Raw genomic sequence first — 25,427 nt, forward strand, 5'->3', positions numbered from 1 at the left:
AATTAGGCTGGGAGCCATTGGAGACTCAGAGGCTGCGCGCTAGGCTTAGATTGCTTGAACGATTGAGAATGGATATATTTAAGAGCAACACATAGAACATAATATTAGAGCCACACTATATTTCCAGGTCCGATAGAAGCGATAAATTTAGAGAGATGTTATGCCGAACGGATAAACATGGGAATTCGTATTTCCCCCCAACCATAAAGGACTTTAATAAACGCTAGTCCCAACTTCGTTAGAGCACTTCATTTTTTTTTTTTTGCTGGAAACGGCTGGTGTCCTAACACCCCCTGCCACACGCCTTTAAGGCGGCTTGCGGGGTATTGTGTTGATGTAGATGTAGTGGTTGCTAACACCCTATTTAAGAATCACATGCGAAGAAGATATAAATTCTAAGGGCCAGGAGACAAAAGAAGAATTCGACTAGACTATATTTCAGTGGATCCGAGGTTTCGGAAGAAGATAAACCTGGGACAGATATCAGCAGTGATCATAATCTAGTGATGATAAAACATCATCTGAAATTAAAGAAATCAGCGAAGAACTCATTGCAATTAGACATTAGAAGCCAGTATTAATAATATTTCATAATGATTAGTGAATTCCACGCAGACACGCATGAAACAACGTAATTCATTGAGGTTTGTTCGAACAGTAGTTATCGTTAAATTGTAATTATTCGTCCATTTTTACCACCAAGTAAGTTTCCTTCCTTTAATTAATCCTCAGACCTCAGCATGGTCAAGTCACCTGTCAGGGCCTAATTTAAGGTCAAACGGTTGTCAATAAATATTTCCGTAACGAATGAAGATACTTAAATGAGCCATAAAAATAGATACTTAAATTTGACGTATTATGCATTTATGCTTTTTATTAAATGAGCGTTCAAAAGCCTTAAAAAAATCGTTGTTATTTCAATTCGATGTATAGGCAATAAAATTAAAATGATTAGTAAGTATGCAGTAATGAGTAGTTAACAAGTCTGTGTCTTATCCTAAATTTACTATTATTTATCAGTGGCGTGGCCAGGAATTTCGTTCTGGGGGGGTCTAAAACCAGGGGGGAAATTTTAAAAAAACACGGCACTAAGTAAGGGGTTTTAAACTAATCTTAACGCTTCTCATGATCGTAAAAACATCATTTGTTAACCCTCTGAGTGACAACCGTTTTTCCTGGTACTACGCTAAAAGTGCCGAGGCATTTTTGCTGATTTTCCAGTAGGTTGGGGAAAAAAATTAGGTCTCAAAAACAACTAAAGGTATATACATTTAAAAACGTTAAGAGATCTTTATTATATTATGTGGTTTCACCTTTTTAATGTATTATTCGACGAATTTTTGGTAATATGAGTTATTTTTTTTTAATAAAATGAATACTGACCTTTGAATAATTAGTGAAATATCAGCATCTAAGAGAGACATGGCAGGAGGAGCGTTATCGCACTCGTGGCACTTTTCGCGAAAGATAGGAGCGAAATAGCGCTCTCCGGCACTCTAAGGGTTAAAGGAAAATCTTTAAAATTCACGATTTATCAATATTTTGTTTTATTTTATGAGAGAAAATAACTGTGCTTATTTATTTCAGGGGTGTCCGAACCCCTCGGACCTCCCCCCCCCTGGCTACGCCGCTGGTATTTATCCATACAAGCGAATATACCTCCCCAACGGTGCCAATAATGATGATTGCAAATTATGATTCACTATAAAATTCATTTCAATGAAAAACTTAGGTAATTTACTCGTTTGAGAAAAAAAGTTACTCAAATAAAAAAATACCCCTCACTGGTATCGAACGCTCAACCTTTAGGATGGAAACCTACACCCTGACCACTGCTCCAACCAAACAATCAACTATGATTAGCGTATATTTTCATACTATTGAAGCACTTCCTACTTCAGTGACTTTTAACGGTAGGTATCCTTTGAGTGAAACAGAACCTTACTTGCCAAAACATAACAATTCCTGACACCAATTGAGTGTTGACACCAATAAAGTGTTCACGAGTACCAACACACACAGCAGGGAGTTGTACACACAGCGGTACAGAAATAAGCGATATGTAGTTGTCGGATTGAAAAAAATGAGAAGGAAATAAAAACTGAGAATGATGGCTGCTCACCTTGTTCCACACACGCCTCCCGAGGGGTCCTCTTCTTCCTGTGTTCACACGAACGACACACACTCACTATCGAAACTGAAATCACCACGTACTTGCCTTTACTCGGTGTTACCCGTAGAGCACATGTCGCACAAGTGTTATTAAAGACAACAACCACCGATGGTAGCGCTGCTGCCAGTGACGTCAATTTTCAGAATGGGAGGCAGGACGAGTTATACGGAATTTGCGTGCGGGGAGAACGAAAGTTTTTCTTACGATATAATAGGACCAATCGTTTATGTTACTCACCATACATATCGCTTTTCTTCCGAGGCAATGTGCCCATGGTTGGAGTTCGCTAACGGAATAGATCCCGGTTTCAAAGTTTCAATTTACTGAATTGTTACGTTATTTAAGTTACGCCATCCAAACAAAAAACTATCTCCCTCTGATGAGATTTAGGTAATCCTAGTATAACTTTTTCCGGTGTTTATTGCGACTTTCTTCTCGATGGAGCGGATCCGGAACAAATGGAAGCTCCAACTCTTCTGGTACGGAAGTCTTTCTGGAACAGTTTTCGCAACCAATGAGAAAGTGAATATTTATTAAGCCTAAATATTTTGTATTTTGCGAAATATTGAATTTTAAAGGCAATGCCTTTATTTACATTTAAACGTTTAAATACAACATAGGATAATATTACACGCTTAAAAAACCTCATTCAGGTAATAAGGTGTTGCATGCATGATTTTATTTTTTCCCGACCCCATTCGAAAAGCAAAAACATAATAATAATACGAAGCAAATTTTGGGGCCAGATAAAGACTTTTGGTTATTATGAATTAATCATTTCTAATTAATTGTTGCACGGCATATATAGATTTAGTTACTAGTACGCAGCTTTTACGAGCTGTCACGTACGTAGCGATATGTACTCAACAGAATATTTACCTAGTGACTTCGAGAAGAATATATCATCATTCCCATTCCCAAAAAGAAGAGAGCAGAGAAGTGCGGAGACATTAGGACCAAAAGCCTGACGACACATGCGTCAAAGATTCTGACAATAATCATTTATAGTAGAATTTACAGAACGATCAAGAGCAGAAGGATTCCTGGATGAGGACCAATTCGGATTTCGGAAATGCAAGGGCACAAGAGAAGCAATTTTGGCACTTAGGCTGCTCATAGACAAGAGAATGGAGAAAAACAAACCGACTTTCATAGCATTTGTCGGTTTAGAGAAGGCATTCGATAATGTTGAATGGAATTCAATGCTTATAATTCTGATAGTAATCGGAACACTCTACAATGATCATAGAGTTGTTCATAGTTTGTATAAAAACGAAGTAGCAGCGATCAATTGTGGACCCAACTGTGCAGAAGCAAAAATAAGAAAAGGAGTGCGAGACACTTTCCCCCTTAATTTTTAATGCTTACATAGAGAAAGCCATCAAAGAAATCAAGGAGAAAGCTTCGGCTGTCAATATCCAAGGGGAAACAATTATTAAGCTGCGATCTGTGTGGTAATCTGATATTTTTTTCTCGATGAATGAATTGGGGTATAGACTACCCAGAAACACTTGCTTGGATATCGGATTTCGCTACGGAACTTGAGACTTTGGGAAGAGCGGACGAGGGATAAAATGGAATGTCACATGACGGCGACGACGATTCTCAAATTTCACCGGGTTATATACCCTTGGATGGCCCAGTAGCGTAGCAGAGGGGGGAGGTTGGGGGGGTCCGGACCCCCCTCCCTCCAATATAAAAATACAATGATTGTCCTTCATAAAAGAAAACAAAATATTGAAAAAACGGAAATTTACAAAATGTTTCTTTAACAAATTAGTTTTTTTCGATTATGAAAAGTGTTAAAATTAGTTAAAAACCCATTACTTACTTAGTGCCTGGTTTTTCAAAAAATTTCCCCCTGGATATAGACCCTCCCTCCGAACAAAATTCCTGGCTACGCCACTGGCGGCGATGATTGTACGCAAAGTGCGTACGCGGGACAATTTTGACAAAACAAGTGTGTAAGGGGACCAGTGTAACATTTCCAGTGGTAGTGAAGGAGAATGAGAAAGACAGGCTTCTTATAGTGAGCGCGTGAAAAAGCACTCTAAAATTAATAAGACTAAACCTAACCGACATCGGAAGCCGGAAACGGCCCTGATTGGCCCAAAACATGAAAACTTTAAAAGTTCAATTTTTGAAGGATTTTTCACAACTTTTAATTTTTTTGGTGCATTGGTAGGCATTTTGTACATTTTTTTGCATTCCTTTTCCTATTTTTATCATTTTTTTCTTTTGAACAATTTCATATAATTTTTTTATTTGAAGTATTTTCTTTTTCTTTTCACACAACAACAAAATTCAATTAATTACTTCCTGCACTGGCTGACGGCCAATGCCTGAATAAGTAAGTACACTGTTGACAGAGTTAACAATAATAATAATAATAATGAAAGAAAATACGTAGGAAAGAATTCGGTATTAGCGAATTAATATTTCTTTTGGAAGTCTGTAGCTTTTGAAGTGTTTAAAATGTACTGGGTAATCTGATCTGTAGTAGTCCCTAAAATATACTGATATTCACACGAAATACCATGGTCTCTTCTCACGAGGGAAATTCACACGAACTCGTCGACTTATTTGGCCTAAGCCAGGGACATGAGAGAGAGAGAGAGAGAAGAGAGGCGAGAGGAGCGCTTCATGATATACGCAAGCATTGTGTTGGCACCAAAGCTCAGGGCTCCCAGAGTCCTCTGGATGGCAGTTCTCTACACTACTCCCTCATGGGGATATGAGGGTTATGAACCATTTAGTGTGTTATTGACAATCGAGAGGACTTTGGGGGCCCCCTGAGCTCAGGGCCCTTGGCGATCGCTGACCTGGCCAGACCGCCTCTGTTGTCGAATGTTTCCTGGTGAAAATTGGGATGCCATGTTAGTTGCCGTGGAATTTGCATGTGAATCACTGAAAAGAAGGGATTGGGTGGTTGTTTAGGTCAAACCTATGCCACTTAATTTTTCCTCCGTACCCCTAATCATTCCTCAATACATAAATGCAGGGCCGGCCTTAGGGCGGGGCGACGGCCCCAGGCCCCGCACTTTGGGGGGCCCCGCATTCGTGAATAAAACATTAAAATATACGACAGTTTTGAAAATGCAATTTCAACTATTACTGTATTGCTAAGTCCGTGCTAAACAAAAAATAATGTTATGAAAAAGGAATAATAATGCAGTAATTTTTATTGTGCAATTGCATTTGTCAGTACAGTACTGTGTCGTGTGAGTGATAACAACGAGTGAGAGACCTTGACATGAGTGAGAGCGGGCGCTTTTGAATTTTATGAATAAATATTATGATAAATTTTATTTGTATTACACTATTTTGGACTCAACTGCGTGATGGTATCATAACGGCGTAATTACGAAGTCTGAATTTGGGAGGGGAACACATACTTAGCCAGAGAGTGGTAGGGATTCAAAATGCTCGAGTTTGTAGATGGGGTATAGAGTTCAATATTTTAAGTGAAGGGCCCCGCACTGAAGGTTCGCCCCTAGCCCCGCACCTGCTAGGGCCGGCCCTGCATAAATGGAAGATCTTTCTTCCTTTCTGGTTGACATCTGCGTGTTTTACATATAGGAGCACCAAAAATCACATGAAGCAGAATTTAACCATGATTTCCAGGCTACTATGGATCCTACAAGCATCTTCTTGTCACACAAGGAGTTTGATACATATAGAAGTGGCCTTTTATATGCGTCACAGAGTTGGTGGATGTGGTTGTTTTTCACTCAAGTTTGTAATGATTGGCAAAAGTAATACTTGAGAAGTATGACAATGTTGAGATGTGTAGAAGTGCCATAGAATGAAGTGATTTTCGCCAAAATGAAGGACCTTAATGGCCAAAACATGAGCATGAAGTTACATTGGAAATGCTAACTCACGTTCTCTCCCATGCTCGGTGGAGACTTTTTCATGAAAACCACTCTCAAAACAAAAATGTACATCTCCAGTCCAAACAAACCTGTCTAGAAAAAACTTTAACAACCACCACTGTGACATGAGAATCTGGATCAAATGCCACTTTTGGCTTAAAAATGTTGGTGAGGTTGTTGGCAACGCTATACTATCAGATATAAGTAAAACAATGTGGTGGAAGCCCAAAAAACATAAGAGAGTAAGCTACTCACCATTGAAGCCTTCACAAAAACAAAACAGGATTCTTTCATGTCTCCCTGAAAATCTTCATAACAATCGAAATATGTAACATTTAATGTCATAGGATCAGGACGCATTTCATGGACACATGGTTTATACCATTCATGCAACGTAAGATTTAAAGTAAAACTATTGGAATGAAAAAGATTGGGTGTGGAAAATTTTCATTATATATAATACTTTCTCCCCACATATTTATATATGTTCATTCATATATACTTATATACACATTTAAATGAAGTAGGAATTGGTTCTTGTGGTTAAGGTGAAAGAAATTTTACCTCCATCTCAGTATGAGACAAATGAGTGACAATATAAAATATGTTATTTACATCTAAGGAAATGACATATTTGTTACCTACAGCATTTATGAAGAACAGCCAAGATTCTCATTTGAATGGCACAGTAGAGCAATGTCCGTGAGGAATAAACACTCGTTCAAATCTTTCTGAAGGAGCATTGGGGATGGCACACGAAATAAACACAAGTAATAACCATGATAAATGCTAATGTCTCTGGTAAGGTTAACAACACTTCACTCATGCATTTGGGTTTCTAATAAAGTCTCACTTGGCATTACAAAAATTGGTCGATAGCAGCCAATTCACCAACAACGTATGATCATTGATTTGATGTGTACCACTCCTTATTTCACGTGTGATAAACTATGTCCATAAAAATGCAACAATCGGGTATAACTAGTGTTGTATAAATTAAATAGGTTCAGTTGATGCTTGGACATAGCATTCAACTTGAAATTAAAAATAAAATTAAGTTGATGATGCGTACTTAAAACCACTTTTATCACAATTTCCTGCAATATGCCAGCATTGAAACAATCACAATCTGTAACTTCACACAGTATTTCACTGGAATGCACATTTCATAATAGATTCTTTATTCAAATTCACAACACACATTGGGAACACCTGAGTCTCAAGAACTTTAGTTATATTCCTCTCCAAATTCTCACTACCCATGAGAGCACAGTTTTCAATGGCACCTAGTCACCACAAACCTCGGGAAAAAATATCCAAAAGAATTTCATCCCCACGACTTTATGCTAATCCTTGATAGAGAGGGAACACTCAGTCACGCACCGAAAAAACTAGGTCACAACACTTTTCGACATCATTCTTACAGTGTTCTTCAGGGCTTGACGTTTGTTGCAGAACCAGATACGAATCACCTCCCGCTCATAGCCCAGCTGCTGAGCCAGAGCGGTTATCTCAGCACCTGAAAATCATCAACAAATGCAATGAAACATTGGCTAGCCACAAAATAGCCCACCCACAAGTATTACCATATTTCTTGAACACACTTCTTTTACTTCTTTGCCCGAGGCACATTTGCTAGTACATATATTCTTAAAGCAGTCCCTACTATTCCTGCTCATGCTTCAAACATCAAATATAGGGTTCCAATATCTTTGTGATTTGTAGAAAACAATCATTGTCGCATTCCTATATCTTTTTATAATTAATGACCCTTTATACATAAAGTAAGATGGTTGAGAAATAGACATTAGATTGTAAATCTAATTACGAGGAGTTACCCCTCTCTTGCTAGGTTTTATAGTCAAAGGGAATGATATTAGACTGCAATTCTAAAGTTGTTTGTTTAAACTAAGACCTAAAAGATTATTACTTTTAATTGGAGCTTTGAAGGCTACTTGTTTACTTAACATAAGATCTTAATATAAATTAATTGCCACAATTAGAGGAATTCCTGCTATTGAAATCAGTACTGATATAAATATAATTGATTTATTGTAGTTTTGATTTATTCAAATTGTAGATATATTGTTTATAGTAAATGCACTATAAAAATTTAGTGTAATTATGGTAGTTATAATATTTACAATAATTAATAAAGTTCTTTCAAATAACAGACAATTTTGAATAATTATTCATTTCGGCAGGAATCCTAAGAAGGGAGGTAATCCTCCCAGATACTACTTGTCGTTGAGAGGCTAATGCTTCCCTAATAATAAATAGTAATATAATTACTCCTATTATAGAAATTGATCTACCTAAAGTAGAAACAATATTTCATGCTGTATATGAGTCAGGATAGTCTGAATATCGTTGTGGTATTCCAGCTAATCCTAAGAAATGTTGTGGGAAGATTTCTTGAACTTATGGGTGGAAAGAACTTAAGGGTAGACCTTCATTCTCTAACAACACAAGCTGCTTTGCCGAGGCTGCCTTAATTACAATCATCAATAAAACCCATGTTTTGAACCAGTCAAAAGCGAAGGGGTTCTACTAATTCTGTAACTGAGATTCCTTCAAACAGTTATGGGTTTTTTTAATGCAGACTTGCTTACGTGGCAATCCTATGCTGCCGATCATGGCAGTTCACATCTACTGTGTGCTTAATCTACATGAAAACAAATTCCAGTGGTTCAAGAGTCTGATTCAAGTATGCATTTTTCTTCAAATCTAACTAGAAATATCACGGAGCCTTAAAATCTCTACAAAAGAATCTGAATTGCCATGGAATTTTTAATTCATTATCGAGGATGACACAAAGCTACAGAGGATATGTGTAAATTGTAAAAAAAAGAGGTGAGACGCAACAGAATAATCATGAAGACGAAATGGGTTGACTGAGTGAGAAATGAGGAAGTCCTCAGGGAAGGGCTCTCCAAAATACGGCCCGCGGAGGGCTTTCATCCGGCCAGCGCACTCGTTTCAAGTAGCGTGCGATTCTCGCTCGTTTAACTCTGTGAGACGCCGCTAGGAGCATTGCAGCGCTGCACTGCACCTCAAAGTCGCCTTCAACTGTTCGTAAATAAGAAATGCGCCACCGGATACTTCAGTAGACGTTGGTATTGAATACTTCAGTCATCGGCAAATTTGCTATCCAGCCCGTGGGGCGATTCGGAACTTGGAACGTGGCCCTCTTGGCCTAATAAATTGGAGACCCCTGCCTTAGTAGAGTGCGAGAAAAGGGTGAATATCCTAATAAGAAGAAGGGACAGCTTAACACACTCAATGCTGAGAAAATTTATCATAACACACCGCCACATGGAAAAAATATTTTGCAATAATGTCAGATATTATGTCTTGCTTAATCGTATACAATCATACATAGTTCAAAATTATTAAAATTTGCACTATTATAAAGAAAATATTAAATATTATAATAAATATATTATAATAAAAAGAAGGCAAAAAATCTGCTGCAAGTAAATGACTTGTATCCAGTCACAGGAGAAGATACACTGAGACGCTGGGCACAATTGCAGGGTCTAGTAGAAGAGGCGGAGCCAGGTGGCGGGCCGAGAAACCTAACGGGACCGATGCCTTGTATTCAAGGCATCCGTGTCCTAGGTTAGCGCAGGATGCCTTGAATTCAAGGCATCCACATTGAATGTGTTAATCATCCAAATCATTAGACAGCATGTAGCCTGTGGAGACAGTCATTGAGGGATGAGTGGGTGGGAAGATGGCTAAGGAAGGCCAAGAAGGAAGTACATAGTTACTTAGTATGTACAGGTTATTAAGGGAGTGAAGGAGACGAATTATGTAAAAGTGAAAAGGTTCGTTGAGGAGGAGGAATATCAAACCAAAAGCACTGAACTCTCAGCGTCGGTGAATCATTGATATGCAATTAAATATATACAGAGATGAGGAGTGACTGAGTGAAAGTAACTTAGTTACTAGTGATGATTGTATTTCTGATATTTTTATTACAACCATTAACTTACCTAATTGTGCATAGTTACTTCTGAAATTTTGACTGGTAAAATTTGCTAACTAATTATTAACTTTGTGGTATCATTAAAAGACCAAAAAGGACAAAAAAGTTTAAAATAATGAATAATAATAATAATTTAAGTTTTTAATGCTTAATATTGAAAGTAGTGCTGTAAGTAATAGTGAAACATTCAAGAAAACTTAATGTGACTGGTAATCTTACCAAATTAAAAATGTTAAAAGTGACTGCAACTGAGCCCATTTACTTTTTCGGCTCTTTAGCCATCTCTGACACTTACAATCACTGATTCAGCCAGAAGGTTGGCTTGGAAAAGTCAGTGTAGAGCTCACCCCAAGCTAAATCACAGGCATGTGAAATTCACAAATTCAGGGCTAGTACACTTCCCTGGGCTATCTTGTACAATTTGCGATTTGGTGTCTGAATGGCTTCACCCACAACTTCAACCCACTACTCCCCATTAATTATTTGCCACTCACAAATTCCTATGCTCATGTCCATAAAAAAGCTTTTTCAAACTGTTTCAGAATTTCCTTGGCAAGTTAGCAAGCTAGGATGATAGTCAGCTGCAGGGGCGCAGCTAGGAATTAAGGCTGGGGGGGGGGGGTTTAGGTGCGACTATTCCTGGGGTTTGTGGGGGTGTGGAATACCCACCAGGATAAGTGGTAGGTGCGAAATTAATAAATTACGGAATTTTAAGATAAGCAGATAAAAATGGTGAGTTTTACGGCTTTCTGAGGGATTTTTTTATTAATCCTTACAGTATTCTATTAGTAATATCAATCCATTAAGTAAAATGGATTAAACTTAAAAATTTCTCAGGGCTCTGGGGGAGTTTTAACCCTCAAAACCCCCCTTGCAGTATCACTGGTCAGATGAATGTGAATAGATGTGACCAGACTGAATAGGCGATAGACAAGACATAATAATAGACATGACACAGAATAATTGACAAGGTTCACAGCAAGCAGTGGCGGATACAGATGGGGGGCGCGCGCCCCCCCTTTGCGGGGCCACCCGTATTGCCAAACATAGCAGAACCATAATTTTAACTTTTTTATATCATAAGATGGCATTGTCTTGAATGTGTGTTAAATCACTTTAGTTAAAACTTCTGAAGCTCTGCATGTGACTTGATTATTTTTTATTGCGATAAAAGTAAAGGTAACTCAAGATGTCTTTTGTGCCCCCCCCCCCTTGAATTTTCTCTGTATCCGCCACTGACAGCAAGTGGACCGCAAAGAGGAGATCCCAGTATGTACTGTAGAAGCTTGATTTTTACTGCCACTTTGCTTTTAAATCAGTTTGCAACACTGTCCACAGCTTGGTGATGAATGCAGAATGATCCTTCTATTCTTAATAGTATATGCAATGTAGCATTTACACAAACAGGGAATAGTATTGTAACATACCATATAATAAAAAATTTAAATTTTGGCGAACAGCCATAGGCTGGTATATTTCACCATGGAATCTAGATCGCTATACCAGCCACAACGGGAGTGGTGGCTAAAAGTTCGATTCCCTGTCCACAAGATATTTTCCTATTGCAATTAATGAACACAATATGTATTCATTGGTACAAAGGCTTCTTTGGTTATTTAATGACCATATTTTCTCTGAGTTTTGGCTGCATTGATTCATTTTGGGGAACAGCAGTTTTGCCCACCCTCCAGCTGACGTTGTCAGGTTCTTCCAAATTTGGACCTCACAACACCACGAGGAAACTGCTATCCCCCAAAATGAATCAATACCGCCAAAACCAGGAGAAAATATGGTTACATGTAAACATTTATTTCTCTGAGGAATATGAACTCACCAGAAGGATGAGTGTTCCTTTCGAAATGTGCATTGAGAACTTCAAGAGCTTGCGGGGTGAATGATGTCCTCCTCTTGCGCTTTTTGGAAGGCTCTACTCCAATGAACTCTGTCAGGTTGTGTTGTCCACTCTTGTACCTGGTATGAGAACAACAAGAATTGGTTCCTCAATTGACCAATTTCACACAAACACATGCCACATCTAAGGCTAGCTTAAAGAAGCTATAGTGAATGCTATAATTGCTAATCCCTACCTTTCCTCTGCTTCCTTCATCCACCTCTCCAAGACAGGTTTAATTTTCTGTGCACTTTTAGGAGTTATGTCTAATTTTTCAAACCTGTAACACAGGATGAATATTTTACTTTCGAATTTGTAAAAATTATAGGAATGAAACTTTTATCTGGTACCATATAATGTGTTATATCAAAGGCACTTTGCTATAAAAACTTTAAGGGCCAAAGAGGTGAACTGATTTGATTGAAAACACTGACTGATATCTTTTCCTGACTTCTTATTTTGCATCAACTGTATTACTGTTGCTACTCAAAAGCAAAGAAAAGGTGGAATTTAAGCAGTAGTTACCCAGCTAGTACAAGAGATAACAATTTCATGGAATATATTTGAATTCCATAGATAGAGATTAGTTCAATAGAGATATGATATCCAATTCAAAATTCAACAACATTCAATGCAACAGGAAATTTTGTTATTCAAAATTTCCAGTTGTATTAGATATCACATCTTTAAGAGGCAGCATCTCCATGGGAACTAAGTCATAAAAAAGACAACATAGTTGTACTGACTGGGTAAACATTTATGCAATCAGATTTTTATCCATATGCCTCACAACAATCACAATTCATTAGCAAAACAAGATGATGAAATGGAAAAAGAACAAGGACAATTAACGTGCATGCACCATTCATCAGCCAGTTGGCACTCCATACACATGCTAGGACAAAGGACATGGCAAAATAATGCTATTGTTCTTGATTTCAAACATGCTAAATTTTAAGGCTTGTGAAGACAGAGAAATGTTGGAAGTTAATTTGATGGTGTGCCAATGCCCTGGCTGACTAAATGAAATAATACAAGTAAATATAAATGTCAATAGGAGATATGAAACACAGCTCACTCTCCTGACTTCATCATAAGAGGTCTTCAGCCTTGCTTACACGTCAAAGGGGACTGCTATGGCAGTCAACTGTCATGCTCAACCAGTATGTGTGGACAGAAATTGCAAACGCTGAACTAAAAAAAACTGAATGGTAACACCCCTTCCCCAAGTTAAGCCCCAAAAATTGTGGATCTGGATTGAGAAGGACCCCTAGAACTAACTGTGCTCCATTTAAATACCACATGGGAAATGTTGCAAAGTCAAACTTATTTCTCAGTTCAAATAATTTGGATTGTGACTTGGAAGATAAGTTCCTTAGATCCCCTAGACAACATATAATTGCCCTCAAAATGTACTCTCCTTTCAATCAAATTTTGCACACTTTCCCATTCAAAATATGTACAAGGGAGTCAGCAGCCATGTTCTTTGGACAGACTTCAGCTGACACCATGAGCAAAGCATAGCGACGAGCATTCCATTGTTTTGAGATCAGAAGGACAGTGGCTGCAAAATACTGCAAAGTGATCACAATTTGATTGAGGAGGTGGTCGATATTTATTCCATTTATCAGTGAAATTGAAGCAGTTCAACTTAGAACGTAGTAGGAATCAATGGTTATGGATATATCGCAATCAAAAAATATTGGTTCAACTACTCAAAGGCAAAGAATACTATCATAAATTGCTTTTTCCACTTATTTCTTATTAAGGTTACATGTTAAGCCAACTGTTAATTTAATTTTCTCATAAAGAGAAGGAGATGAAAATTGTATTTCTCCCTTGCAACCGTCACTCCCTTTGTTTCCCTATCTCCCGCAGCATATAGTGCATTGGCTGCCGAGTAACAATTCTGAATAGTAGCGCAATGTAATTTCTGAGTCACTGCTTCAGCAGTTTACTTCAACGTGTAAACCAGGCTATGCAAACCAAGAAACCAAAAAAAATTATAACTTAAGCCTTCATTATTTATTGTAACTTATTCGTTTAGTGCATCTTAATTTCACTAAAGTGATAGGCAAAATGAAAAGAAAACAGGCAAGTTCTATTAGTTTTTAGCATTCTAAAAGGAGAGTGAGTAGTAGATATGTAGTAATACATAAGGTTTAGAACAACATCACCTACATAGCTTGATGCTGTGACGCTATCTGCGCAGCACAGTACATCTGAGTAGCCAGGGCACTGGGAAAAGAACAGCAACAATTACTACTTGAAAATTTCTGTGCTGGATTTCAAGATTTTTAAAAAATTTTAAACAAAGCTCATAGGACCATCCCAAAGAAAGACACTGATTGGTTGTTTTATGAGGTGAAAATGGATTCTTTATTGTTCACTGACTCACTGTTTTTATCTGGTCTACAATGAGACATAAGCCATAAGACGTTAGCTGTGATGGAGCTAAAATTCTATCCCACAATGAAGGTGAGTCATAGTGTGCGAAAAAGAAATGGTAGAGCTCGTCAGAATTACATCTATAGAGAGGTAAAACTCTCTATGCATATGTATCCATTTAATATAGTAGATGCAAACGGATTTTTATGGATATATAGAGATTTCTAAGAATGTTCGATCAACTAACTGGTAATTCCAAATGCTCAGCTTGAGCTGTTCATAAGGCATTCCGTGAACGTTTATCCTTGGATATTTATAAAGCTTTCCATATATTCAATGAACTTGGTTTGACCGTTAAATGAACTTCAGGAATGACTAATTCACATATATTCTGTAACCTGGCCTTTGATTTCTAAAAAAATTGCGTAAAAATACTTAACGGTACAATATGAGGCACTAGATATGTACTAGTAATAAGGTATAAGTTTTTTAAGGAATAACAACCAAATCACTCTTTTCTTTACGAGTAAGCCTTCAACCTACACGTACAATGGGTGGGGTAAAACCATAGCTGTTGACGATGCTTTTTCAGGTGTGCCCTGTGTATGTACTGTGCATTGGGTTTGTTGCCCAAAGTTTCATGGCTGTTGCTGGTCACATTGAGGGAATAAGGATATTTTTTTCAGTAGTTTGACAACATCAGGCAACAAACCCAATAGTTACATCAGGCACATAAAAAAACATCACCAACAGCTATACTGGCCCGCAAAAGCTTCAATGATTAGCACAGCATTTAATCTGAGAAATGAAAATTTGATGCTCAAGGTACTTTCAATAGTTGTGATAAATATTGATAGCTCACCTGTACTGCTAAGCAAATTGTACTTCTGTGGGTTCATTTCTGAGCCAGTAAACTTCTATCGGAAATGTAGGAATGGAGTGTGTGTCCTATACCATATGTATATTATTTTGGAAAACCAATGGCAACATATACAGTGGAACCTCGTTAAAGCGAGTACGGGCTATAGCGACACCCCCGCTATAACGAGAGATAGCCGATGCACCGTCAATTGACCCTATAATAAGAGTGTTAAAAAATTCGTTTTTACGAGACCCTTTCGGTGTTGGCTCTCGCCATAGCGAGGGTTTCACCGCCGGAAGACTTTCATCAAGACTCCTTAACCTCTGTAATTGCTAGCGATCTGTTAGAAATGAAGTTAATGGAGTGCTCAGTCTCAAATTTATGTGGTAAACTGTCGTTCGATAAATATAATGATTAACGAAACAATGCTTTGCACGATTTTTATTCAGTGCGGCGCTGATAAATTGTTTGAATAGTTAGTCGTTATTTGAGTAAGGAAATTTAGTGATGCAAAAAAACATCGCCTTTCGTCTGGATTTATGCTTACGTTTATCGGATAGATGTTTATCTGTCGCCGCATCACTCCTGTTCCTGTATATCTGTTCGCAACAGGTATATTGGCTATTATTTTCTCCACCTCCGGTAAAGCGACAATTCGCTATAGCGAGTGTTTATTAGTGTACCGTGGGGTGTCGTTATATCGAGGTTACACTGTATGTAGTTACTAATGGGATTTCCTATAGATGCATAGAGTTACCAATGGGATGTCCTAAGGCTACCTTTAATTTTTCCTACATTTCAGTTGTTCCTTAGATGTTGAGAAAGAAGCTATTAGCTTCAATTGCTCCAGAGAATTTTCCCGCATGTGTGTCTCTTTTTATGTGTTTTTATTCAGTGCTGGTGACTCGCTATTGTTTTATTATTATGCGCTATACGCATCGTTTTCCAACAATATTGTATATTAAACATATTGGCTTTTCTATAAGTATGTATAGCTACTCATATGCTTTACCTATAGTTTTGTGTACAAAATATGGGCCGAGTACATATCTATCGTTTGCTAATTTTCTAAGAAATTTTCACCTAGGTAATGAACAAAACATTTTATTTTGTATTGAGAATTAAGACGTTTTATGCAAATTAGAACCAAAAGTAATGAAAATTCTATGAGTAGGCTTCACTGACTTTATACTTGTCTCTAGTCGCTAGATGTGGATACAGACACTGAAAAATTAGGTGAAATTGATACGTATAGTGAGCATACAAGACGTGCACTGAGTGTCTGAAAGGAAACAGTTTGTAAAAGAAACACTAAGAAACTTAGGAAAATCATGTGAAAAAATGTGAGAAATGATATTGGAACTCAGCTCTTCCTGTCAATGCCTTCATTTTGTATTGAAGTCTAATGGCTTACACATCCCATTGGAGGTATGCAATTCCTCATGGCTTATGTCTTACGGCATCCATTTTATGGCTTGTATCCCATTGTAGACCAGACATTAAAGAATAGGGATGCAGTTATATCTGCAAAACGCAGTCATTGGTTTTTAAACACATCATAACCCATTCTCTTCTCAATCAAGTAAGTAGGTATCACTGTAATGGCATAAAGTAACAACTGGTGCAATACATCAAAGAACATTGATCATATTGTAATAGACTGTGAAAATAAGATTCATGTTATGCAGAAATGAATGACATCGAAACTTATAACATTCATGAAACACAGCAACAGTATGGAGGATGCTTCAACCAAATATCAAAGTCAGTGTTCTCCTCAGGGATATTCTCATGTGCCACACAACCACAGCTGTAGTAAATTGCTCACAACCTTTTCTTTTTTAGCCAGTCAAACCTCACTTATAGAATATTCAACTCTGAGAGTTGATAAATATAATAGCACTACATGAATTTTACATGCATGGCACAGATAACTACAGTGAGAACATACAGGCTGGATATGAACCTGTAAAATAGAAAGGGAATCAATTTCATCTCAAGCGACAGTTGCAGCAAAAGAAAGATGACGCTCTGATCACAATTGACCACAACTACCCAGCCAGCACAGGTTGTCAACTTCCAAGAAATCCTGGGACTGTATCCAGTTATGCAAGGATACACACCCATAATATGGATTCAAAATCCCAAAATGATCCTATTCTATTACACCAGGGATGGCAGGAAGATGAATGCCTGATTAAACACGGACAGAGGAAGATTTGGAGGTAGATAAAGATACAGCCAGGATCCAGCACCCAAATTTTACATGAGGCTGGAAAAGTGATACCAACAGACTTAAGCTGAGCTACATGATGCCAATTGACGCAATGGCTTCTATGTATTCTTGCCTTTGGAATGATGTTTGTTTAAAGTAGAAATTGGCATAGCAACTGCTCCATTTTAAAGACCAATGCCTCTTTATTATATTAGAATATATTTGAATTTTAAATAATATACAATGTAAGCACTATAAGCATTAGCATTGACTATGTATTTTGTTTTGAAAATACATATCAGCTAGATCCACCAAGTTGCAAGCCAAATATTAATTATTTGTCTTATGCAGAAAATAATCCTATCACAATGAATAGATTAATTAATAATCAATTAATCATATATTTTTCTGTAACAAAGTATTACATATGCTCATTCACTGCACTGTAATAGCTAGATTGAAAATTACTTTTGCTGTGATGTGTAATTTTTTAGCACAGCATAAATATTATTAATATCCTATACAGTGCATAAATATGAGGGGATAAGGGGATAGATCCCCCCCCCAAAGACTTAGAGAATTTATTATTTTATTAAACTGTTGTTTCGTTTTGACATATAATAACTGAATATGCTTAAATTTTAAGTACCGAAATGATAGAAAATGTATTTCCAGGCATGTCATTTTTCAAAAATTTTCCCAGAACCTCTGTTGATTGGGGCCCCTGCATCCCCCCAAAGCATATTCCTAGTTACGCCACTGATCCTATGGTATCCCTCATAGATCTCCACAGTACATATTCAAAATCCCACATTCCTTGTGCTGGCTGGGTACATACTTCAGGTTCACAAAATCTACTTCATATAAATAAAAATCTGGTTTAATGGATCATATTTAGGGGTACTATTTTATAACACAAACATCTGTCAATACTTAAACGATGGAATAATTAAATACCTGCATCAAATGGCAAAAATCTGATGGCTTAATTATTGAATTTTTGAAGCTATTACTAATGAAACAAGAAAATACAGATTCTCATTTTTGAGCTGAATATTTGTAGATACTGAGAGAAAAATAATAAATGAGAGCAGTCATATTGCCTTCGTCTCATTGTCAGAAGGAAGATGAACAACCAGCACACACTTAGCGTTTCGTGCATGGGGCCAAGGTTGAAATGGCAAGAACCTCGACAATGTGGTGGATATGATGGTTCTAATAGGCTGACTATGACGATACCCAGGTAGAACATGAAGAGGACTTGAAGACGTCTTTAAGAGGTCAGAAGGGTCACCATATAGTTAATGGTTTTCCTTTTGACTTGAAAAAAAAATTACACACAAAAATGTTGACCAGAATATGTTTAAATTATTAGCTTTGGCAATTCAAAGACACTGTAGTGTAGATATATACACAAATAAATTCAGAGGTAAGAAAAGAAAGGGATAGGAACATATAATGGAAAAAGGACGAGGACAACGGTGCGGTGGTAGTGAGAATAGTGAGAAGTAATAGAGAGTTAATGCAAAATTGTAATACAGTGTTGCATTCTGCTGGATAACCACACTATTCGATGCCTCGCGTAGCTATATCAGCTTACTAACAAACTCTTGGAACGCATCTTCTTCGTATATCAAATAATTACTGCATATGTGATTCAATCGTATGGCCACTTTCAGACAAAACAACTTTCCGCTGGCCGCCGTTCACGGCACGGCACACGACATTGCAGAGTCGTCTCTGGTTGTCTTGTCTGAAATCTGCCTAAATGGCTGCTGAAGGCGTTTCATCTGAAAGCGTACACAATGTAGGAATGTCTATATTTCACGCCGTAGATGGTGCATCGCTGGGCCAAATGGGTGCCCTGTCGTCAATGGCACGATTCGACTCGTTTGAAGGCGTCCATAGAGACTGTTGGTAAGTTAAAAGAATGGCGCTGTGCCGTGGATGGCGGCAGGCAAAAAGTCAGCTCCTTTGAAAGTGGCCTAAGCGGCCGTGACTACAAAAATGTTACAATGTTGGCGAGAGAGACAAACTGACAAACCCTTAAGTGCGCGAGATAGCGCGAAACTTTCTAAAGAAAAAAAAATGTGGAAGCCATGCAATCGGAAAGTAATATGTGCGTTTTTTAATCACTTTTCACTTGTTTTGCATTAAATATGCTGCAGAAAATTTCTGCTTTGGGTGCCAAATTCAAATCTTCCGAGCCGGTTCCTAAGTATCGACTTTATGTGACCAGTTCTCGATACCGGTTCGGCAGCCAAGAACTGGTGGTACCGAGAACCGATAAATAGAACCGACCCATCTCTGCTTTCAACCGTTTTGAAATGAGGGAACAAGGATGGTCGTCACTTTCTTTTCTTTTACACAGACTACCTTTTCGCGGATGTTAGCCGTGGCCATTGAAAGGAATAATTGCCAACCATAACATTCTTCTTGTGGGGGAATAAAAAAACACCGCACAATCAGGTCACAAGGCCACTTAGGTGGAACTGGTGCAGAGAACCCAATAATAATTTTTTTATTACTTTGCAGCAACAGTCGCATTAAAAATATATCAATGACTAAAACTAAAAGTGAGAATTTCAGTGGAAATATATGGCATAACTTACTGAAAAAGGGTACTCGAAGAAAAAAGTAACTCAAAAGAGATTGAAAAAAAATGAGTTTACGGATTTCAAAGTTAGCCGTTGTATATGAGAAACTTCGTAATGGGATTTCATGAAGTCAATGAAGGGTCAGATCCAAATCTACAGGTTAAATATTGTAATTTACACTTTCAATGTCCACAATGATTCACAAATCCTATAGACACAAAAACAACCCTAAAAAACCCTAAAATTTCTCACTTTTCACTACCAACTTCCCTGGCGTGCAGGCTTTGAAGAGAATTATTAAAAGCCTCTACTCTTTTTTCTAATAACCTCACTACAGGAAAAATCATGACCAATTACCCATCCTTAGCCTTCCGAAGACCACCTAATCTGTCTTCCATACTGAAAACCATCAAACCACTCTCAAGGTTCACATCCCAAGCCAACACTTTACCTACCCCATGCCAACGGTCCCGATGAAAAACCTGTGCTTTGCTCATTACCAAATCACCTCCTAAACCGTCATGCGCAACCTTATGCTATACCTTTTACTTTATATCCTTTCATGCAATTTTTTCTCTGCCTTCTAGATTGGCCTAACCTCCACTTCAATTAAACTCCAGGTTAACAATCATCTCGCCTAGTGTGGTAGCCTTCTTCCCCATCTGCCTCGCTTCATGACCCCACCCACAATTCCCAAGGCAGGCAGTCATCCTTATCGTTCCTCCCACCGCTGGATGTTGAGCGTCATTTTCCATTACGTACATGCTCTTGAGGCAATTAAGGGGTGAGTAGGATCCTTGGGGCATGAAGTGAGCGTACCGTGGAGATGTGTTGGGTGTGCAATCGCGCAAGTGTACCCACGCTAATTGTCACTGTGTAAAATTTGATCTCACAGATGGAAAGGCACTCCTATATTAAAACTGGCATTAAAACCTTTGGATTCTAGTGTACTCACATCACTCACAGTTTAGCATGCGATAATTGTAAGTACAATTCTGTATTAACTGCATCCTCGTTGATATTGGGTGCTCTCTGCAACGCCATGTGCCGTGCCGTAAACGGCGGCCAGCAGAAAATCGTTTCGTCTGAAAGTGGCCTTACGATTGAATCATGATGTCATTCTTTGACATACGAAGAAGAATGAGTTGAATGAGTTTGTTCGTAAGTTGATATGCAAGGCATCAAATAGTGTGGTTATCCTGCAGAATGCAACATTGCATCACAATTTTGCTTTAACTCTCGGCTGCCCGGTTTATCCACGTTGTCGCTGCACTGGCATGTCGAGAAATTTATTGTTGAGGTTATAAGAAATGTGACAGTGAAGCATTCAAATAAGCCAATTAAAGCAACAATTTAAGCTACATCACAGATTACAGAATGCATTTTGAACTGAGTCACAACTTACAACAAATTAACGGATGATGTCGTCAGAAGTTGAGGGAGTTTCCCTATTGATGTTGATGATATGCAGAATGTATACTGTGCTCTAAGCATATTTTACGAGGCCCTTCAAAATCAACATTGACCACTACTGTTTTCAGCGAACACCTTTTCATGGCAATATTTATGTCAAAAAAAGGGTAGATTAGACCCAGATAGGTCAAAAATGTTGAATGCTGAATCAAAATCTGAAAAAAGAAATAGTGGCTGCCTGGTGTAATGTGACATACTGGTCGATCATGCATTCTTTAACAACTTGTCATTTGAACTTTTCTGCTTGGGAATATAAAATTATAGAGATAATCTTAAGTTTTTCTTACAGAGCTTTCTTGCTAATTTACATCTTTAGTGAAATTGTTTTCATTCACTTCTTGCAGTTGTTCATTTAAATTTGCCATTGATTCAGAAAATAAGAGTTCATCCTTGGAACTGAGTATGGAGAACCGAGACCCAATGGGACTGGAACTGAGAATCGAAAAAATTTAAGAGCCTACTCATCCTTAGTTGAAAGTTTTCATTCACAATGTTCAAAGTTTAAATGCTGAACTGAATGAACTTGAAGCTTTGGCAAAGCAATAAAACCCTGATTATATTAGTATACGTGAACATAGGATGAGAGATGTTTGTGTGACATTACCTGGGTATGAAATAGGTGATGGTTTTCATAGGTGGATTTAGGGGAGGCACGGGGGCTTGCCCCCCCCCCCCCCCCCCCCCCCCCCAGATGCTTCAAAATATGTACACAAGATTTTTAATACAGTTATTATTACATGCGCATTATTTAGTGCATTAAAGAGCCTCAATCATTTAATTTATTATTAATAACTTTCACATCAAAATGAAGATAATATTTTGTAGAATAGTATAGTAATAATTGTATTTTGTTTTTAATCTCAAATATGAGAAGACCTATCAGACCCCCCAGAAAAAAATCCTGGATCCACCCCTGATGCTTTTTGTACAAAGAATCAAATACACTGAGGTGTTGCAATTTTGTTAAAATAACATAAGCCTACAATAATGTCCCATTTAACATGGAAAGCTTTGATGAGGAAAATGAGGAACTAAAATTTGAGCGCTCAGCCATGAAGTATATGTTCGAAAATCAAGCATATTATTCTAATATTGTATCAGTCGCCTGGGTTGTTTTAAGTCCTTTATAGAGAAACACGAAAGCCTATTGTTATCATTAACTCATCACCCCAAAAGGCCTACTACATATTATATTAGCCAGGGATTTAAACTGTAATCTTTTCATTGATGGGATTGTGCAAACACAGCTTCGGCAGGTCTTCCACAGTTATGATATGAAACCTTAAGTAAAGACTCCTGCCAGAATTATTGAAAGTTCAAAAACATTACTATACAATGCATTCACTAACCACAGTGAATTAGATGTAAGCACAACTGTTTTTAATACTGCACTGTCGGACCACCTAGCCATAATGTCTACTTTCACTGTTAAAACTAATAATTCACTACCATCTAACACCAAATATCAGAGGTTCTTTAATGGCATTAATATTAATATCTTTTGTGTGTTACTACTTCAACAAAATTGGAATTGAGAAAAATGGTCAAATGAATTTATGGATGATTTCTGTAAGTTTTATGAAATTTACATTTATTGTTTCAATCCAGCATTTCCTCTCAAGCCAATAAGATACAAAGGATCAATTAGAAAAAAATGGTTAACATCAGAGATAATTACCATGGCAAAACACTTAAAAAATATGTCACTCCAAGCAGTGGCGCAGCGAGCTCCCAGAGTTCAGAAACTTTTTTAAGTTATACACATTTTACTTAATTGCATTAATATTACTTCCAAATTTCGTAAGGATTTATAAAATATCCCTCAGAAAGTTGTAAAACTCACTATTTATCCTAATTTTTCTCTGGGAGAGCCCCCGTACCTCCCGCATTCCCTGACGGGTATGCCATACCCCCAGACACCATCGTATTAGTTGTGCCTAAAACCCCTCCCAGCCTTAATTCCTAGCTGCGCCCTTGACTCCAAGTATTTATTGTCAATGAATGACCAACTTTTACGCTCTCAATATAAAATTTTTTAAAAGCATTATAAATATTGTATTTAGAAAGATAAAAAATGATATAATGGTATACGCTTACAAAACTCTTCAAATTACTCAAAAGAGGCATGGAGTATTATTAATGGTAGCATAAGTTCAAAATTATTTTGGAGATGAATTTCAGAATATTATTCTTCCTCACCATGCCATTCTGATGTCATGTATTGTAAGTCTTTTTATTTGAGACCATGTGATAAAACTGAATAACTGCAGCATTTAGCTAATATCAGGAAAAAGAAATCTACTAATATATATGGTTTTAGCGGTCAAATATTTTATCAGAGTGGAGATATAATTCTTAATCCTTTATTACATCTAACTGATCAGTCTATAATTGAAGGTGAATATCCTGATACTCTTAAGGTCACCAAGGTAGTACCCCTATATAAAAACAAGGGAGACATAAGTGAATTATGCAATCATAGACCTACAGCAGACTTCCGATTATCCGGCTGCGGTTTATCCGGATTGCGGATTATCCGTGCATGATTTTCACTCTTGCTCAATTTATTCTACGATCTTTAAAAAAATAAATAAAATCGGACACAAAATCATCAGAATTACTGCATTAATGCGACGATACACGGGGCTTATTATTTCCGTTAGAATCCCCTTCGTGAAACAGAAGCGATCGCGCGCTAGCTGCATTCACATGAGCACAGTGTTCCTGATTTCCAAGCCTCGCAGTGCGCGACCGCACTCCGTGATCACGGATACACGTCCCGCAGCAGTTGCAACCCGGGCAACTTGTGCGAGACGCGACTACATTGTGTGGTGCCTGACAGTGTAGTTTCCGACATCGAGCAGCGGTTTTGAAGCATTCGTGCAAACCAATTTTCCTTATCAGTGATCACAAAGCCACGGATGTGTGGTTTTCGAAACCAGGCCTTACATGGAGCATTAATAATACGAGTGCAACCATGTTATCGCAACCAAAAAGATCGAGAACTGGCAAAGAAAGCTCTCATTGAGTCCGGGAAGCACTCTAATATAACAGAATAAGTGCATAAATATTAATATACTGTTTGCTTTAGGTAAATTATGGACGTTGCAAGACATTTAAGTGAAAGTTTGGGTTGTATGTGTTTTCCGATTATTCGTGCCGTCTCTCCCATTCATTAATTAGCCCATTTGGATGATCAGGATAAGTGTACTGTATTTCTATTAATGTACAAATTTTTTGTGTTCCACTGCACCCAAAATGCTTTCATGTATTTCATAAATAGTCACTATTTGTTATAATACAATCTTTAGTGATAAAAATGTCAATTAAAAACTGGAAAAAAAGTTAGGAAATCTTCAGAGGAAATATTCTCTTTCACTCATTTCTCTCAAAATGTGAAGCATCACTATTTTATATTGGATTTAGGTCAAATAATAAACATCTCACTGGAAACATAATGTCTAAGAATTTTTAAATATCAAATATGACGATATCTGTCAAATACGTGGCATAAAAAGGCATAGGACCCAGATAGCACAAAGTAAGAGAGTTATCCATTTCTTATGGTTTTCTTACAGAAAAAATTGATAAGCAGCTTATCGTAAGCTAAGGGGCTTATATATGGCAAGGGTAAGATTTTAGGGAAGAATGGGCAAGGTAATGCCGTCAAATATCCTCAGACAATGTACCTAAGTCACTTCTGTTAGAGCGCCAAAGGTGGCTGAACAGCATACTACACATGCTACGCTGCTCATCCTGACATGAATTTAAAGCCTACCAGTGAAATTCAGTGAGTCTTTATAAGAGCTTAACAACCGATAACAGATTTTACCGTAAGTAGAAAAAAATTAACATCAGCAAGCGACTGGCTGGTGATGATGCAAAGCATAATACTTTATCCTTGTGGTGGAAAGAAAAAAAATTAACATCAGGGAGAACCAGACATATCATAACCTAACACA

The 25,427-nt window shown here is 37.6% G+C and overlaps 1 protein-coding gene across 1 annotated transcript in view; it reads right to left on the bottom strand.

The window, feature by feature from the left end:
- Window positions 1-6,483: 6,483 nt before the first annotated feature.
- Window positions 6,484-25,427, bottom strand: part of LOC124159569 (POU domain, class 6, transcription factor 2) — a 49,387-nt gene continuing 30,443 nt past the window's right edge. The window contains exons 10-13 of the mRNA XM_046535468.1: window positions 14,112-14,168; window positions 12,127-12,210; window positions 11,874-12,010; window positions 6,484-7,567 (exon numbers count right to left, since the gene is read on the bottom strand). Of these exons, the coding sequence (XP_046391424.1) occupies window positions 7,440-7,567; window positions 11,874-12,010; window positions 12,127-12,210; window positions 14,112-14,168 (406 nt within the window). The 3' untranslated portion in view covers window positions 6,484-7,439. The remainder of the gene's footprint in view (window positions 7,568-11,873; window positions 12,011-12,126; window positions 12,211-14,111; window positions 14,169-25,427) is intronic.

This window comes from Ischnura elegans, chromosome 5 (assembly GCF_921293095.1).
Source record: "Ischnura elegans chromosome 5, ioIscEleg1.1, whole genome shotgun sequence".
Classification (NCBI taxonomy): domain Eukaryota; kingdom Metazoa; phylum Arthropoda; class Insecta; order Odonata; family Coenagrionidae; genus Ischnura; species Ischnura elegans.